Source organism: Anolis sagrei, chromosome 6, assembly GCF_037176765.1.
Source record: "Anolis sagrei isolate rAnoSag1 chromosome 6, rAnoSag1.mat, whole genome shotgun sequence".
Taxonomy (NCBI): domain Eukaryota; kingdom Metazoa; phylum Chordata; class Lepidosauria; order Squamata; family Dactyloidae; genus Anolis; species Anolis sagrei.
The window spans coordinates 133836707-133855860 of NC_090026.1; the positions used below are offsets into that span (position 1 = coordinate 133836707).

General features: G+C 51.2%; 1 protein-coding gene across 4 annotated transcripts in view; it reads left to right on the plus strand.

Moving 5' to 3' along the window:
• Nucleotides 1-19154, plus strand: part of SLC4A2 (solute carrier family 4 member 2) — an 80609-nt gene that overhangs the window by 48244 nt on the left and 13211 nt on the right. For all 4 annotated transcript variants that reach the window (XM_067470462.1, XM_067470463.1, XM_060782794.2 and 1 more), the window contains 10 exons: nucleotides 568-827; nucleotides 938-1071; nucleotides 5250-5464; nucleotides 5885-6021; nucleotides 6141-6321; nucleotides 7874-8009; nucleotides 8146-8326; nucleotides 11333-11441; nucleotides 11528-11712; nucleotides 11814-12039. In XM_067470462.1, the coding sequence (XP_067326563.1) occupies nucleotides 568-827; nucleotides 938-1071; nucleotides 5250-5464; nucleotides 5885-6021; nucleotides 6141-6321; nucleotides 7874-8009; nucleotides 8146-8326; nucleotides 11333-11441; nucleotides 11528-11712; nucleotides 11814-12039 (1764 nt within the window). The remainder of the gene's footprint in view (nucleotides 1-567; nucleotides 828-937; nucleotides 1072-5249; nucleotides 5465-5884; nucleotides 6022-6140; nucleotides 6322-7873; nucleotides 8010-8145; nucleotides 8327-11332; nucleotides 11442-11527; nucleotides 11713-11813; nucleotides 12040-19154) is intronic.

Below are 19154 nucleotides of genomic sequence, written 5' to 3' on the forward strand. Positions count from 1 at the left end.
GGCACTCCCACTAACACTCCGTACCCTCTCCCCCCCCCAATGGGGCCACTCGAGGGCATGGGGAAGGGGTTCCCATGGTGCCCCCACTGCGGAGGGATAGGATTGCCCCTCCGGTCACAGGGCTGGGCCAGAGTCTGGCCAGGGGTCACTTCAGCTGGGGAGGGGACCATGGGGGCACTCCCAATAACACTCCGTACCCTCTTCCCCCCCCCCCAATGGGGCCACTCGAGGGCATGGGGAGGGGGTTCCTATGGTGCCCCCACTGCGGTGGGATAGGATTGCCCCTCCGGTCACAGGGCTGGGCCAGTCTGGCCAGGGGTCACTTCAGCTGGGGAGGGGGCCATGGGGGCACTCCCACTAACACTCCATACCCTCTCCCCCCCCCCAATGGGGCCACTCGAGGGCATGGGGAGGGGGTTCCTATGGTGCCCCCACTGCGGAGGGATAGGATTGCCCCTCCGGTCACAGGGCTGGGCCAGAGTCTGGCCAGGGGTCACTTCAGCTGGGGAGGGGGCCATGGGGGCACTCCCACTAACACTCCGTACCCTCTCCCCCCCCCCCCCATAGACCACCGGCAGTCCTCCCACCACATCCACCACCCACTGTCCAGCCACTTGCCCTCGGAGTCTCGGCGGAAGAAGGGCAAGAAGAAGGGGGGGCCCCGCCCCCAAAGGGCCTCCCTCCCCGGGGAGACCCCTGTCATCTTGGAGGAGGAGGCCGAGGGCGAGGAGGAGGAGGGCGAGGAGGAGGCCGGGGACACCGCCGAGGAGGCCGAGCAGAGCCCCCCCCAGCGGCGCCTGCGGGGCAACTCCAGGGAAGGCGTGCAGGTACGGACTGGGGGAGAGGGACGGAGGGAGGGGCAGGCACCCCCTTCTGCCCCCCCCACCATCCTGAGTGTGACCTCCCCTTCCCTTCCCCTCTCTATCTATCTTCCTAGTTCTTCCTCCCAGAGGACGATGCGGTGGACCGACAAGCGGAGGGGGGCTACATCTCCCCCGGCCGCCTCCCCAGCCCCCTCTCTGACACCGGAGACGCCCCAGGACCCTCTTCCAGGGGACGCCGGCCCAGCAGGTGCGCAAAAGGGGACACACCTGGCTCCAGGTGGTTTGCAGATTCCATTTGCAAACCCGTGGGAAGTGAGGAGGGGGCCTTCATGGAGCGGGGGGGGGGGGGGCAACCCCGACAGTGACCAGGGGGAGCGGGGAAAGGGATCTTGCAGTTGGTCCTTGTGTCCGTGGATTCCAGGTACGAGCGGGCAAGAGGAGGAGGGTCTGCCCTCGGCCTCCCCTCTGACTCCGTGAACCCGGAGGCCGCCCTCTCTCTGGCTGGTGGGAATGGGGTGGTCCTGCCTTGGGGTCTTCTTTGCCCTGACGGTGCAGGGTGGGGATTCCAGGGGTCATGCTCACTATTTAGTTATTTGATGCATTTATATACAGTGTTCCCCCCTTTATTGCGGGTGTTGCATTCCAGGACCACCCGCGAAAAGTGAAAATCCGCAAAGTAGGGATGCTATAGATGTATAATATATACATAATATATACATATTAGGGCTGGGCGGTTTCGTTTCGTTAATTCGTAATTCGTTAAAAATTCGGGGTTTTTTTGTTTTTTTGTTTTTTTTTTATAACGAAGCGATAACGAACCATTCTGGAGCAACTTAAAAATGAAACGAATTTTTAAATTTTTAAAACTTGCCCCAGACATGCGGAACTAATAACAAAACGACCTCAAACCGATAACGAAACGAATACATAACGAATCCGAAGCATTTACGAAACGAATTTTTAAATTCGTTTCGTAAATGCTTCGGATTCGTTATGTATTCGTTTCGTTATCGGTTTGAGGTCGTTTCGTTATTATTTCCGCATGTCTGGGGCAAGTTTTATAGTTGTTTTTTGTTTAATTAGTGAAAAAAAATTTATAATATCACACCAACAGTCAACAACAGAGGGAGAGGGAAGCTTCAGAAGTTCCCCTTAACGAATCGATTCGTAATTGTTTCGTATTTGTTTCGTAATTTTTTTAACATTTACGAAATTTCGGAATTCTTTTAAATATCGAAACGCAAAAAACCCCAAAAAACGAATCGATTTTAGAAACATTTTTTTCCGTTGTTACCCAGGCCTAATACGTATATATAAATAAATATTTATTTGTTTATTATATTATAAATATTAATTAATTCAACATATATATATATATACACGCGCACACACACATTCCAGGACCACCCGCGAAAAGTGAAAATCCGCAAAGTAGGGATGCTGTAGATGTATAATATATACATAATATATAAATATATATAAATAAATATTTATTTATTATATTATAAATATTAATTAATTCAACATATATATATATATATATATATATATATATATATATATATATATATATATATATACGCACGCACGCACACACATAATATATATATAATATATAAAAAAGGTAAAGGTAGTCCCCTGGCATTAAGTCCAGTCATGTCTGACTCTGGGGTGTGGTGCTCATCTCCATTTCTAAGCCGAAGAGCCAGCGTTGTCCGTAGACACCTCCAAGGTCATGTATATAATATATACATATATATAAATCTGCAAAGTAGGGGTGCTATATATGTATAATATGCGTCAAGGCAGAAGCGAGGAGAGATTTAAAGGCACCACGCACCTTTTTTCCTTTTTGCTAGCTTTGCAATCTCCCTTGAGGGGCTGCCTCTCTTCCGAGGGGGAGGGTGAGACCCCCTCTCACACTCCATTGTTGCCAGGAGGTGGGATTAGAACGATGCTCTGGGAAACAGCAACCATTCATAAACTGGGAGGCAAAAACCCACAAAACAGCGAGTTAGCAAAAAGCGAACTGCGAAGCAGCGTGGGAACACTGTCCCACTTTTCTGACCCCTGGGGGGGGGGGGGTCCTCAAAGCATTTTACAACAATAAGGGCAAAATTCAATGCCTTACATACATAAAAAATCTATGGCATACACAAATAATAAATATAAACAAAACATATAAATTCAACAAGACTGTTGTTGTTCATTCGTTCAGTCGTCTCCGACTCTTCGTGACCTCATGGACCAGCCCCCGCCAGAGCTCCCTGTTGGCCGTCACCACCCCCAGCTCCTTCAAGGTCAGTCCAGTCATTTCAAGGATGCCATCCATCCATCTTGCCCTTGGTCGGCCCCTCTTCCTTTTGCCTTCCACTTTCCCCAGCATCATTGTCTTCTGTAGGTGACCTCATGGACCAGCCCACGCCAGAGCTCCCTGTCGGCCGTCACCACCTCCAGCTCCTTCAAGGTCAGTCCAGTCACTTCAAGGATGCCATCCATCCATCTTGCCCTTGGTCGGCCCCTCTTCCTATTTCCTTCCACATTCCCCAGCATCATTCCCTTCTCTAGGCTTGGCTGTCTCCTCATGATGTGGCATTCAAAGGACTTCCGCTTTGTCTCTCGTCTCCTTCCCTCCAGTGAGCTTTAGTTGGGCTTCATTTCCTGGAGGATGGACTGGTTGGATCTTCTCACAGTCCAAGGCACTCTCAGCACTTTCCTCCAACACCACAGCTCAAAAGCATCTCTCTTCCTTCGCTCAGCCTTCCCGAAGGTCCAGCTCTCACATCCGTAGGTGACTACAGGGAAGACCATGGCTTGGACTAGGCAATGGATCTTTGTTGCCAGAGTGATGTCTCTCCTCTTCACTCTTCGATTGAGATTGGACATTGCTCTCCTCCCAAGAAGGAAGCGTCTTCTGATTTCCTGGCCACAGTCTGCATCTGCACTCATCTTCCCACCTAGAAATACAAACCCTGTCACGGCCTCCACATTTTCTCCCTCTATTTTCCAGTTGTCAATCATTCTTGTTGCCATAATCTTGGTTTTTTTGACGTTTAGCTGCAACCCGGCGTTTGCGCTTTCTTCATTCACCTTGATGAGAAGGCTCCTCATCTCCTCCTCGCTTTCGGCCATCAGAGTGGTGTCATCTGCATATCTGAGGTTGTTAATGTTTCTTCCAGCCATTTTCACCCCAGCTTTGCATTCATCCAGCCCCGCACATCCTCACATGATGTGTTCTGCATACAAGTCAAAAAGGTTGGGTGAGAGGATGCAGCCTTGCCGGACGCCTTTCCCAATCTTGAACCAGTCTGTTGTTCCGTGGTCAGTTCTGACTGTGGCTCCTTGGTCCTTGTACAGATTCCTCAGGAGAGAGGGAAGGGGGCTTGGGATGCCCATCCCACCAAGAACTTGCCACCATTTATGATGATCCACACAGTCAAAGACTTTAGAAGAGTCAATGAAGCAGAAGTAGATGTTTTTCTGAAACTCCCTGCCTTTCTCCATTCTCCAGCATCCGGAGATTGGCAATCAGGTCTTTCGTTCCTCTGCCTTTTCTAAACCCAGCTTGAACATCTGGCAACTCTGATGTTCAAGCTGGGTTTAGAAAAGGCAGAGGAACGAGAGACCAGATTGCCAATATCCGCTGGATATTGGCCCTAAAATAAGAGGGTGTTTCAACATGAAAACAGATAAATAAAAAAAATGTAAAAACATTAAAATCACATGATCCAAGCACATAGCCATTCCAATATTGATTGCACATATCATATTTACATCTTGTACTGCATTTCTTTACTAGCCCATTATTATTATTATTATTAAACTTTATTTATACATGAGGCCACGCCCATCAATACAGTAAACACAATATAACACAAAAACACAACAGAAAATAAAATAACATAAGATACAAAACCAATGTAAACAAGCAACACAACAATATAAAATCAAACATTAAAACACAATTGATCACGCTGGGCAGGGCCAAATCCAAAGATAAAATGTCTTTGTGCTCTTTCTAAAGACCAGGAGGTCTTTAGATCTAATTCCACTGGGGAAGGAATTCTACAGTTGCGGAGCCACCACTAGGAAGGCCCTGCCTCTCGTCCCCCACCAACCGCACTTGCGAAGCAGGCCTCCCCAGATGATCTTAATCTCCAAGATGGTTCGTAGAGGGAGATACGTTCGGACATGTCTTTCACGCCGTTCCGTGCTGTTGCCTCTTGCAGTCTTGTTCCTCATTTGTGGGTCATTGGTCCCTTTATGGACCCTGCCTTTCAGTCAAGTGGGGTGCAGAGGGGTCTGAGAGGGTGCCCAGTCGACTGGAGCACCTCCTGTTTGGGGATCCGCATGCCAACTGGGGGAACTGGGAGAGCCATGCCCGTCTGTGTGCGCTGTGTTCACGCGTGGCGTCCTTTCCCACAGCCCCGATGAGGAGGACACCGAGGGTCTTGGGGCAGAGGGGGGCTCCCCAGGGCGCCTGCCCTCCAAGCCGCAGCTCGCGCACCGCAGCTACAACCTCAACGAGCGCCGGCGCATCGGCAGCCAGACGGGCATCGACCAGGCCCGCTTGCCCAAGGTGCCCACAGACGAGTCGGAGGCCCAGACCCTGGCCTCCGCGGACCTGGACTACATGAAGAGTGAGTGACCGGGGTGGCGGCGGGGGGGTGAGGGGGGGTATTACTCTCTTCCTCTCTTCCTGGAGACTTGGATTCATTTAGATGAGCCAGACATGGCTGTCCTGCCTGCGTTTCCCCTCCTCCATCCTCCCGGTTGAACGAGCAAAGACCAAGGCAAAGAAGGCGTTGAGGAGTCCTGCCTTGTCTCGGTCCTCTTGGAGCATTTCACCATCGCCTTGGTCGTCCATTTCCTGTGGACCTCCTTGACGGAGCCCTTTTGATTGTTGTCATCCTCTCAGCAAGCCTGAGCTCCTTCTGCCCTTTGGCCTTTCTAACGTCACCCCTACACCCCTTTCCCCATTTCCTGTATGACCGGAACAGGATGTGCGGTCACTCCCGGCCACGGACAATGCCCACTCTCCTTCCTTCCTTCCTTTGCAGGCCACAGGTTCGAGGACGTGCCCGGGGTGCGGCGGCACTTGGTCCGGAAGAGCACCAAAGGGCAGGTGGTGCACCTGGGCAAGGACCGCAGGGAGTCCACCACCCGCCAGCGCAAGGCGGACCGCCAGCCCCACGAGGTCAGCAGCACAGGCGCTTTTGGTGTCCGGGGGCAGCCGCCACGGATGAGGAGGAGGGAGGCCGGAGTTTGGGCACTCCACCTCTCCAGCCCTGACCCATGCCGCTCTTCCCCGCGCAGGTGTTTGTGGAGCTGAACGAGCTGATAGTGGACAAGAACCAGGAGATGCAGTGGAAGGAGACGGCGCGCTGGATCAAGTTTGAGGAGGACGTGGAGGAGGAGACAGACCGCTGGGGGAAGCCCCACGTGGCCTCCCTCTCCTTCCGCAGCCTCCTGGAGCTGCGCAGGACCCTCTCCCACGGTGGGACAGGGCGGGGCCCCGGGATGTGGTCGGAGGGAGGGAAGGGTCCTCAGGAAAGGCCACCATGTTGGGGTAAGGAGGGAGGGAGGCCCCTGGCTCAGGTGGTCCTCCAGGTCACTCCCTAGGTCCAGCAGACCCCTCTGGCCCCAGACCCTCTGCTGCTCATAATAATAATAATAATTTTCCAGGGTTACTTCGGAGGCTTCCCTTGGATGGCTCCAGGTGACTGTAATAATAATAATAATAATAATAATAATAATAATAATAATAATAATTTCCAGGGTTACCTCGGAAATTATTGTATGTATATATAGTAGTTACGGATGGATGGGAATCAAGGGTCTGGAGAACAAGCCCTATGAGGACCGGCTTAAGGAGCTGGGCATGAAAAAGAGAAGGCTGAGAGGGGATATGATAGCCATGTATACATATGTGAGAGGAAGCCACAGGGAGGAGGGAGCAGATCAAGGGTCTGGAGAACAAGCCCTATGAGGAGCGGCTTAAGGAGCTGGGCATGTTTAGCCTGAAGAAGAGAAGGCTGAGAGGAGATATGATAGCCATGTATAAATATGTGAGAGGAAGCCACAGGGAGGAGGAGGAGGGAGCAAGCTTGTTTTCTGCTTCCCTGGAGACTAGGACGCAGTGGAACAAGGACTTCAAACTACAAGAAAGAAGATTCCATCTGAACACGATAAACAACTTCCTGACTGTGAGAGCCGTTCAGCAGTGGAACTCTCTGCCCTGGAGGGAGTGTGGTGGAGGCTCCTTCTTTGGAAGCTTTTAAGCAGAGGCTGGATGGCCATCTGTCAGGGGTGCTTTGACTGCAATATTCCTGCTTCTTGGCAGAATGGGGTTGGACTGGATGATGGCCCAGGAGGTCTCTTCCAACTCTTAGATTCTATGATTATGATTCTATATAGTAATATATAATACTGATATTGTACTATGCTAATAATATATTGTATGTATACATAGTATAATATATACACACAATATATTGTATGTATATATTATACTATATATACATACAATATATTATTAGCATAGTACAATATCAGTATTCTATATGACTATATTGCACTATACCATTATATTGTAATATTATTAGTAATAGTACATGTAATTTAAATATATAATTATAATATCTTATTGTTATCAGTATTGTATTGTATCACATAATATTATAAATATATGTATATACAATATATTACATTACATTATATGATATTATTAGAATAGCACAGGAGACAAGGTGGAACTGTCCCCTGGCCCCTCTCTCTTCACTCTTAAATATATTATTTAGTACTAATGTTGTATTATGCTAATAATATAATATAATATATAATGTATGTGTGTGTGTGTGTGTGTATATGTGTGTGTGTGTGTATATATATATATATATATATATGTATATATATGTATATATATGTATATATATATCTGTGTATGTATGTATCGTAAGCTGCTCTGAGTCCTCTTCAGGGTGAGAAGGGCAGCATATAAATGTTGTAAATAAATAAATAATTCCTCTGCACCCCCCCCCCCTTTACAGGTGCTGTCCTCCTGGACCTGGACCAGAAGACCCTCCCGGGGGTGGCCCACCAAGTGGTGGAGCAGATGATCATCTCGGACCAGATCCGGGCCGAGGACCGGGCCAACGTTCTGCGGGCGCTCCTGCTCAAGCACAGGTGGGCCCAGATCTGGGGGAACCAGGCCGTGGTCAGGGGGGCAGCTCAGGGGTCAAGGGGTCACTGGTCTGGAGCCCAGCGTCTCCCTAGTCCATGGGTCGGAGTCGTAGGCTGACCCCCTTCCTTCTCCCCGCAGCCACCCCTCGGACGAGAAGGAGTTCTCCTTCCCGCGCAACATCTCTGCGGGCTCGCTGGGCTCCCTCTTGGGCCACTACCACAGCACCAACCACATCGGAGACTCGGCGGAGCCGGCGGTCACTGACCCGCTCATCGGGGGCCCCACGGAGCACGAGTCCCGAGTGGACATCGAGAAGGAGGTGGGTGGGGCATAACGGGGGAGGGGTCCCACCACTGGAAGGGTGTGGGATCTTTCCAAGAAACAGACCAAGTAGAAAAGGAGGAATAGCGTGGTATGTCAAGGATGTTTACACCTGTGATGTGAGGAGTCCGTGGCTCAAATCCGGGAATCCAGGTGGGTTAAACATTAATGGGAAGGGCTTGGACGCGGCCTCTCGGGGTCAACTCCCAGCCCTTTCCGAGAGGACAGATGTTGTCCAAACTGTCCTGATACTTGCTGGAAATCAACCTTCCAAGACCATCAGGTCCAACAGATTCTCCCCTTGCCTTGTGGATAGTTTAGTAGTCCGAAGGTCGAAAGGGCAACAAGGGGGTCATCTCTTTTTGAGCTGGTCCTGACCAGCAAGGATGAGTTGGACAATGGGGTGGAAGTGGCGCCACCGAAACCGGGTGGGATGAGTCTCACGCCTGGAATGCATTCCTAGAGGGATGATGTGGCCCAGTTCTGGGAAACAGGCTGAACAGGAGGAGGAGGAGGAGGAGGAGGAGGAGCATGACCGGTCAAGGGCATTTACTCCCACCCGGAGAGCCATGGCTTAAATGATGGAAGCCAGGCTTACTTACTTAGGCGATCCCTCATTGTCCAAGGATGATGGTCCTCCAACTGATATGACCTGGTGGTGGTAGCTCCATACATGACTATGGAACCCTATTCTTGACCTGCATGTTCTCCCCCAGTGAGGACAGAGGTTTCCAGACGGAAGGCAGTCCCGGTTGAGGTTGGCTTGAAGCTACTTCCTCTGGACACGTTTCTCTCTTTCGCCCTCCATTTGTGCCTCTTCAAATTCTGCAGCACTGCTGGTCACAGCTGACCTCCAGCTGGAGCGCTCAAGGGCCAGGGCTTCCCATTTCTCTCTCTGTGTCTATGCCAGAGTTTTAAAGGTTGGCTTTGAGCCCATCTTTAAATCTCTTTTCCTGCCTGCCAACATTTGGTTTTCCATTCCTGAGTTCGGAGCAGAGTAGCTGCTTTGGGAGATGGTGATTCTTTGGGCATCCGGACAACATGGCTGGTCCAGCGGAGTTGATGGTGGAGGACCATCACTTCAATGCTGGTGGTCTTTGCTTCTTCCAGCACACTGATGTTTCCCCGCCTGTCTTCTTCCCAAGAGATTTGCAGGATTTTTCAGAGGCAGCGCTGATGGAATCGTTCCAGGAGTTGCATGTGACATCTGTAGACAGTCCATGTTTCGCAGGCCTAGAGCAGGGTTGGGAGGGGAATAGATTTATAAATTTATTTTTTATTTATTTATGTCACTTCTATCCCGCTCAAATTATTATTATTATTATTATAACTTTATTTGTACCCCGCTAGCATCTCCCGAAGGACTCGATGCGGCTCACATAGGCTGAAGCCTCAAAACACAGTACAATACAATACCTAAAGCAAATTAAAAACAGTTAAGTAGAATAAACAATAACAGTAACAATACATCGAGACGCTATTAAAACTGGGCTGGCCAGAGTATTATTTACTTTAGTTATATACCGCTGTTCTCAGCCCAGGGGTAGTGGGTACAGGATTAAAAGTGCTGATGTGGCGGGAGGCATGTAGGATTATAAAATAAGTGCAGTGTGCGGTGTGCAGTGATCTTAGTTCTACTAAAGTGCTTCTAGGACTTGGTGTTGGAGGCTCCTAATCTGAAAAGGCACATCGGAACAGCCAGGTTTTCAAATTCTTTCTGAAGACTGCCAATGTAGGGGCCTGTCTAAGACCTTTTGGGAGGGCGTTCCAAAGTCGGGGGGCCACCACAGAAAAGGCCCTGTCCCGTGTCCCCACCAACCACGCTTGTGACGTAGGCGGAATCACGAGCAGGGCCTCTCCAGATGACCGAAGAGAGCATGTGGGTTCATAGACGGAGATGCGGTCACGCAGGTAGGGTGGTCCCAAACCGTTCAGGGCTTTGTAGGTAAGCACCTGCACCTTAAATTGGGCTCGGAAAATAAACAGCAGCCAGTGGAGCTCCTTGAACAAGAGGGTTGACCTCTCTCTGTAATGAGCCCCGGTTAACATCCTGGCTGCTGCCCGTTGGACCAGCTGGAATTTCTGAGCCGTTTTCAAGGGCAGCCCTACGTAGAGCGCATTGCAGTAATCCAATCTAGAGGTGACCAAGGCATGGACCACCCCAGCCAGATCAGCCTTCGCGAGGTACGGTCGCAGCTGGCGCACGAGTCTCAATTGTGCAAAGGCCCTCCCAGACACCGCCAACGCCTGAGCCTCAAGCGTGAGCGATGAATCCAAGAGGACCCCCAAACTGCGGACCTGTGGCTTCAGGGGGAGTGTAACCCTGTCCAACACAGGTTGCCACCCTATACCCCATTTCGGTTTACGATCGACCAGGAGGACCTCTGTCTTTTCGGGTTTAATCTTCAGCTTGTTCCTCCTCATCCAGATAGACACAGCGGCCAGGCACCCGTCTAGCACCCGAGAGGCCTCCCTAGAGTTAGGTGGAAAAGAGTAGTAGAGTTGTGTGTCATCTGCGTAGAGGTGGCACCCAACTCCAAAACTCCGGATGACCTCTCCCAGCGGTTTCATGTAGATGTTAAAGAGCATGGGAGACATAAAGAGCATGGGAGACATATCAGCCCGAAGGCGACTCAGGGTGGCGTACAAATCGGCAACAATTAGATGCCATATATAAAAATAGATCAGTTAAAAGCAAAAAAAATCACATCACAATACATTTAAAAACCATAAAAGCAATAAACAATAAAAAGTATAAACAAGCCCGTTGGTCTCCCTACGGATGTCCCGGTCCACAAACACTCTCTGCTTCATTCAGAAGAATGCTGCACTCGCAGAGCTCAAGCGGTGTTGTATTTCAGTGTATGTTGACTTTTGTAGAAGCCAGGCTGGTGAACCATTAATGGGAAGGGATGCCATGGTGGGGCTCTGCTGTCGAACTCAGATGAGACCTGATGGTGGCCGTGGGAGCTGACCCCTTGTGTCCCCCCCCTCCCCAATGCAGAAGGACCCTTCTCCTGTCCTGAGCAGCATCTCCCGCTCCAAGTCCAAGCATGAGCTGAAGCTGCTGGAGAAGATCCCCGAAAACGCGGAGGCCACCGTGGTCCTTGTGGGTAAGGAGGGGCCCACATTGGGGGGGGGCAGGGGCGGACGGGGGAGGGCGATGACTTCACGCGTGCCCCCCTCTTGCTCCCTCCAGGGTCGGTGGACTTCCTGGACCAGCCCACCATGGCCTTTGTGCGGCTGCAGGAGGCGGCCCAGCTGGACGCGGTGCTGGAGGTGCCCATCCCGGTCCGGTTCCTCTTTGTGCTGCTGGGCCCCCCCAGCGCCAACATGGACTACCACGAGATCGGGCGCTCCATCTCCACCCTCATGTCCGACAAGGTAGGGGAGACCCCCAGCACACTACTTTTCCCCCGTTGGCCTTGCTGGATCGGGACCTCTCTGAGTCCTCCCCCCTTCGTATGTATTTCTCCCCCGCCCAGCAATTCCACGAAGCGGCCTACCTGGCGGACGACCGTCAGGACCTGCTCCACGCCATCAACGAGTTCCTGGACTGTAGCGTGGTGCTGCCGCCCTCCGAGGTGCAAGGCGAGGAGCTCCTGCGCAGCGTTGCCAACTTCCAGCGCGAGATGCTGCGCCGCAGGGAGGAGCAGGACCGGAGGATATTCCTGGGGCCCGAGGCCGAGCCCAAGTCCCCCGAGGAGAAAGGTGGGTCCAACGTAGAAGTGGCTCATACTTATTTATTTGTTTATTTTATTTACCATATTTTCCTGTCGTAGTTAACTGTGAATCGCACAATGTGGTATTCCTGCGCCAGCGCAGGCCAACTTCGGAACCTTCTAGAAGCTAAAAATTACTGTATTCCCCCTGGCCCCTCCCCTCCCTCTCTCGAGTATATAAGTCCCCTAGGAGGGGCCAGCCGCCATTCCTCTTTTTTCCGCCGTTAGTAGGCTGTCAACTGGTGAACCTTCATTGACTGACTTTGGATTTTGACTCGGACTGTATTTTGGACTGGACAAGGTACTCTGTTTTCCCCCACATCGGATTGGATTTGACTGCTCCCTCTGCCATGGCGACAACTTCTTTTAAGAAGTGCTCAGCCTGCCCCAACATCCTACCAGACACAGACGGACACGTCTTGTGCCTTACATGTCTGGGAGAGGCGCATCTGTCACAACCTTGTGGCATCTGCGCCGCTTTTACTCCGCAAACGCGGAAAAACAGAGAATCGAGACTGAAGGCGGCCCTATATGAGAGGGCTTTGCTCCCGCCGCCTGTTAACAGGCCTCAGCCCGCTTTAGCGGCTCCCTTGCCTGCTAAAACCAGGCCCGAGCAGGCCGGCTTGAAGAAGAAGAAGAAGGCCCCGCAAGATGGCCGCGCCGAGAGCGCACAACCAAGGCCTTCCAGTAAAAAGGCGGGAAGACCTGCCGCCGTTGCGCCTCCGTCCCTACAAAGGGAAAAATCGCTCCCCCTGCTGGCAAGCACGGGGGAGCCGATACAGGCCCAACCGCCCCCGGCGCTTACCTTGCCGACGCCGGGAGGCCCGACTGGCCCCGGATTGGGGCCTGCTCCGACACCGATCTCTTCCCCGTCGACATCGGAGCGCCCAGGAGAGACCGAGGGTGCAGCGCGTTCCAGGCAGCCGACGCCAGGACAGGCAGCCACCGCGCCGCTCATTGAGGAGCCTTCCGAAACCGAAAGGCCGGCCTCGGCAGAAGGCGAGGCCACTCCCCTGTTGCCTGCGGCTCCGCCCACAGGAAGGGAGGGGGAGCGCGCTCCGGCCTCAGCAGAGAGAGGGAGCCTCTCTCCACGCTCTTCGGAGGGCTTCCTCAGACCAACTGTTCCTGCCCCGATACCGTCGACGCCGAGAGGGAGCCAGGGAAGCAGGAGACGGTCGCGCTCCCCCTCTCGCCGCAGCCGCCGCGCAAGGAGAGAGAGGCGGCGGAGAGCATCGAGGGGAAGGTCCAGGCCAGGATCCCCCTCCTCCTCATCGGGATCGTCCTCCTCCTCCTCCTCTTCCTCCTCTTCGGCAGCATCGAGGACATCGAGGGCATCAAGGAGGTCCCATCGCTCTCGACGCCCGCACTCCACCCCCAACCAATGGGGACCTTATGGGCCCAATCTTTTTCCCCACCCAGGCTTCTGGCAGATGGGTCCAGCGGGACAATTCCTGTTCCCACAGCATCCTACATCAGCGTTTGCCCCTCTACCATTGATGGAGGCCATACAGGGGATTGCACAGAGAGGTTTTGGGACCTCAACCACGGTTTTCCCATCCTCCACCTCTGCAATGTCCACAGCAACGCGTCCTTCAGTGACTGGACTTGGACAGACAAGCTGTGCTGAGCTAAACAACTGTGCTGAGGCTAGTTGTGTTGATCAAAATGTTGTATGTGTTGAACGTAGTTGTACTGAGCGCTCGGGTTCTTTGGTTCAAAATGTAAGTGTTGCTAATGCAGATGCGCTCCTGCCTGCCCATGTGGAGGAGCCTTGCACTCCACAGATGCCCCAGGAGGTAACCGAGACCACGGGTGACCTTAACCCTCCCGAGCTGGAGGACTCAGATTCTTCAGCAGAATCTAGAGACCCACAACCTGCCCAGGCCTCAGCAGACGCTGCTCCCCTACCGGCTGACTTCAACAAGTTCTCTTCTCTGGTGGATAGAATGGTTAAGGCGCTCGATATCCCGGCCCCAAGAGCGCCTGAACATGTAGAGGATTTTATGTTTCCGTCGAATGAACAAAATATCCCTACATCCACATCACTCCCAATGTTGCCTTACCTGATAAAGCTTGCTAAGATATTAGACACACCTCCAACTGCAGTGCCTGCCACCCCAAAAAGGGTCGACTCCTTGTATAGGATTGATCTGGCCACGGCCAAATGGGTTTCTAACCCTCCCAAGCCGAACACTGTGGTTGCGGAGGTAGTGAAATCAAAGAAACCAAAAAGTACCCTCTCTGCTCCGCCAGATAAGGAGGGAAAGAAGGTCGATATGCTGGGGAAGAAAGCGCACTTGGCGGCAGGTTTAGTCACCCGTATGGCGCACTATGCGACGTACATGAGTGGCTATCAGTCATTTCTCTGGAATAGGATACTCCCGCATTTGGAGAAGCTTCCCCCAGAGGAGCAGCGCTTCCCCAAAGCGCTGCAGGCTGAAGCACTCGTGCTATCGAAAATCCAGAAGGATTTCGCTAAGCACTTAGCAGAATTGGCGGGGCATTTATTTGCAACTGCGACCTCCATCAGGAGGCACGCATGGCTTAGAGCCGCAAATCTCTCCGAAGAAGGAAAGGCTCTCGCAGAAGAGCTTCCCTTACACGAGGAGGGCCTCTTCAACCCGGAGACAGACGTGACGATTAAAGAAAAACAAGAAGTCCGCCAAGCTGCCAATAAGTTCGGCTTTACTTGGCAGCCCTACCAAAATAAGCCCAGATGGCAACCGACTTCCAACGCCTATCGTAAGAACTATACTAATTCTTACTCCGGGTCTTTTAGGGGGAGGGGCCCCTCATCCCCTAGGTACCAGGGGGGCAAGAAAGGCAATTATCAACCCAAACCCAGGTATCAACCCTATCAGGGTAAACCGAGGAATCAAGGGGCCTCAAGGAAGCGGCTTTGATGCCTGCATGTCACAGCCCCGCTCTGATATAGTTCTAACTGGCCCTCAGTTAGAGGGAGTTCAAGAGTTTGCTGTTAACCACTGTTACAATGTTATTCCCCTTTCCTCACATCCGCCCACCCCTGTGGTATTCGGAGATAGGCTTCAGGCATTCTACGCTAACTGGGCACTAATCACCACCGACAAATGGGTGCTCTCTATAGTGCAACAGGGATATGCCATTGAATTTGTGGACAACCCACCTGTGGGCTTGATTAAAGTTACTCCCCCTTCTGATGTGTTATCTAAAGAAATTGAGGTGCTTCTGAGCAAGGGAGCCATCTCGCCTGTTCATCCCTCGTTGTTTACACACTGTTTTTTCTCGAGATATTTTGTTGTATCTAAGAAGGGCGGAGGTTTCAGAGCTATTATGGACTTGAGAGAATTGAATAAATTCATTGCTCCAAAGAAATTTCGCATGGTGACTCTTTCGTCTATAATGCCTTTGTTACCAGAGGGCGCATGGTTTGCCACTATAGATTTACGAGATGCGTACTTCCACTTATCAATAGTTCACCATCACCGTAGATTCCTTACCTTCAGAGTGGGTGATAGAACATTTTGCTACAACGTGCTACCTTTTGGCCTCAGTACGGCCCCTAGGGTTTTTACCAAATGCATGGCGGTGGTGGTGGCCCACCTTCGCACCCGCGGCATCGTGGTATACCCTTACATAGACGATTGGCTGATAGTTTCGAGATCAGCTGACCAACTCCAGACTCATGTACGCGTTGTGTTGTGTCTTTTGCAGTCGCTGGGCCTGGTGGTCAACACGGAGAAGTCCTCATTACGACCGGTACGTGGGATCCTCTTCATCGGAGCGTTCCTAGATGCAGTGTCTCGGAGAGCGTATCTCCCGTCGGACAGGTTTTTCAATTTACAGGCACAGGTCCAGAGTATTATGCAGGCCCAGGTAGTATCGGCCCACCAAATCCAAACCCTACTGGGTCATATGGCATCCACTACGGCAGTGACACCTTTTTCGCGCCTCCGTATGCGCCCCCTCCAGGCATGGTTTGGTACAATGTTCGACCCCCTCAAGGATTCGCCACAGGTCAGGCTTACCCTGCCGCAGGAGGTCCGTCGCTCCTTACAATGGTGGACCGTCCCTCAATTTGTATGTGTCGGGCTTCCTTTCCAGCTCCCGTACCCCACCAGGATGATTACAACAGATTCATCACTCACGGGATGGGGTGCCCATTCCCAGGGCCTAGTGGCCCATGGCAAGTGGTCTCCAAGCGAGGCCGCACTTCACATAAACGTGCTCGAGTTAAAGGCCGTAGAAAGAGCACTAAAGTCATTCGAAGGGCTAATTCACGGCCAAGTAGTTCAGATATTAACGGACAACACAACCGTAATGTTCTATCTGAACAAGCAGGGAGGGACTCACTCCACTCAGTTGTTGAACCTCACGCTTCAAATTTGGGAGTGGTGCATCCAGAGAGAGGTGTATCTTCAGGTGTCCCACCTCCCGGGAGAGGAAAATTCCCTGGCGGACACGCTGAGCAGAAATCCACTGGGGAACCACGATTGGTCCCTCAATCAGGAAGAGACACTAGGAATCTTCCAATTGTGGGGAGTCCCGGAGGTAGATCTCTTTGCAACCAAGGAGAACACGAAGTGCGTCAAGTTCTGCTCACGGGAAGATCCTCAGAAGACGCAAGCGGGTCTAGGAGATGCGTTTCTCCATTATTGGGGGGGCGCATTACTTTACGCCTTCCCTCCGTTTCCGTTATTGTTGAAAGTGGTAGCAAAACTACAGAGAGACCACTCTCATTGCATTGTGGTGACACCTTGGTGGCCTCGTCAGCAGTGGTTTGCGCCACTTCTGCAGCTCTCGAGAGGGCAGTTTCTCAAACTCAGCAACAGGACAGATCTCTTGACATCTCAGAAGGGACGAGTATTGTACCCCGATGTGCACCTCCTCAAGTTGACGGCGTGGTTGGTAATACCGCCGCACTGGGGTTAGAGTCTACTCTTCCCCAAACGGTTTTGACTATCTTAGAGGCTGCGCATAGACCTTCCACGAAAAGATCCTATATCTTTAAATGGAACAAATTTACTAAGTTTGCCAAATCAAAGGGGCATGATCCAGAGGTGGCCCCGATTTCAGTAGTTTTGGATTTCTTAGCAGCACTTTATGATTCTGGGCTCTCTAATTCATCGATAAAGTGTTATTTAGCTGCCATTTCTTGGTTTAGAAGGAAGAGGGGTCTCCCTTCATGTTTTGTTGACCCGCTGGTCAAGCAATTTCTGAGAGGGCTTCAAAATGTAAGGCCTCCGGTAGCTCCCATAGTTCCTGCGTGGAATTTGGAGTTGGTGCTTTCCACTCTGATGAAGCCCCCCTTTGAGCCTATGTCTTCTTCGGAGTTAGGACTGCTGACTTGGAAGGTGGCATTGTTAGTAGCCATAACTTCGGCTAGACGTGCGAGTGAATTATGTGCTTTACGAGTGGATCCCCCATATCTAAAATTTCATGCCGACAAAGTAGTTTTGCGGATGGATTTGGCGTTTTTGCCTAAGGTGGCCACCAAATTTCACGTTTCACAGGACATTGTCTTACCAGCGTTTTTTCAGAACCCTGAGACTCCGTTGGAAAAGGGGTTGCACTCCTTGGACGTTAGAAGGGCATTGTCCTTCTATGTCCACAGGACGGCTGAGTTCAGAAAGTCTCCGAGGCTCTTTGTCAAATATCGTAAGGACACTAGGGGTCTCCCAGTTTCCTCTCAACGTTTATCGGCGTGGATTGTGTCAACAATCCGCACCTGTTATAGATTGGCAGGGAAAGAACTGCCTCAGCAGATTAGAGGACACTCTACGAGGGCTGTTGCTGCCTCAGCCGCGTTTATGAAGGGCGTTCCTTTGGAAGCCATTTGTAAGGCGGCTATATGGGCTTCTCCCACTACTTTTGTTTCACACTACAAGGTGGACAGAGTATCTAGGAGAGAAGCCGACTTTGGTAGAGCGGTGTTGTTCTCTGCGGTGGCATGACCCCGCCAACCAGAGCTACAGCTCGCTAGTCTACCACATTGTGCGATTCACAGTTAACTACGACAGGAAATGGAAGGTTGCTTACCTGTAACCGTGGTTTCCTGAGTAGTTACCTGTGAATTCGCACAAACCCTCCCTCCTCCCCTCGAGTGTCATGCCACCCTTCTGGCTGTTGTACGGCGGAAGAGGAATGGCGGCTGGCCCCTCCTAGGGGACTTATATACTCGAGAGAGGGAGGGGAGGGGCCAGGGGGAATACAGTAATTTTTAGCTTCTAGAAGGTTCCGAAGTTGGCCTGCGCTGGCGCAGGAATACCACATTGTGCGAATTCACAGGTAACTACTCAGGAAACCACGGTTACAGGTAAGCAACCTTCCATTATATACTATCCATTTCAGCCCAGAGATAGCTCTGAGCGGGTCACAATTGGCGACAAAGTGAACAGAAAACAATCATGAAATACTATTTAAAACATTAACATCTATATAAATAAAAATGTAATTTTGTTTGTGGGACTAACAGAACTTAAATACCACTGGGGGAATTGACACCATATTTGGACACGTTACACCTAACAACCCAATGTATGTCCTTCACTAAAAAAAAAAAATGGATTTTGTCATTTGGGAGTTGTAGTTGCTGGGATTTATAGTTCACCTCAAATCAAAGAATATTCTGAACCTCACCAACGATGGAACTGAACCAAACTTGGCACACAGTTCTCCCAAGACCAACAGAAAATACTGGAAGGGTTTGGTGGGCAGTGTCCTTTGGTTTTGGAGTTGTAGTTCACCTACATCCAGAGAGCACTGTGGATCTCTCAAACAATGATGGATCTGTACCAAACTCTACATGAATACTCAATATGCCCAAATGTGAACACTGGTGGAGTTTGGGGAAAATAGAGTCTTGACATTTGGGAGTTTTAGTTGCTGGGATTTGTAGTTCACCTACAATCACAGAACATTTTGAACCCCACCAATGATAGAATTGGGCCAAATCTCCCACACAAAACCCCCATGTGGGCCACAGCAACGCGTGACAGGGGACAGCTAGTATAAAATATATTTATAACTTGAGAACAAAGCTAGACTGGATGACCATTGGGGATCCCTCCCACATCTATACTACACCTGTCTGACTCTCACACACACATGTGTGTGTGTGTATAC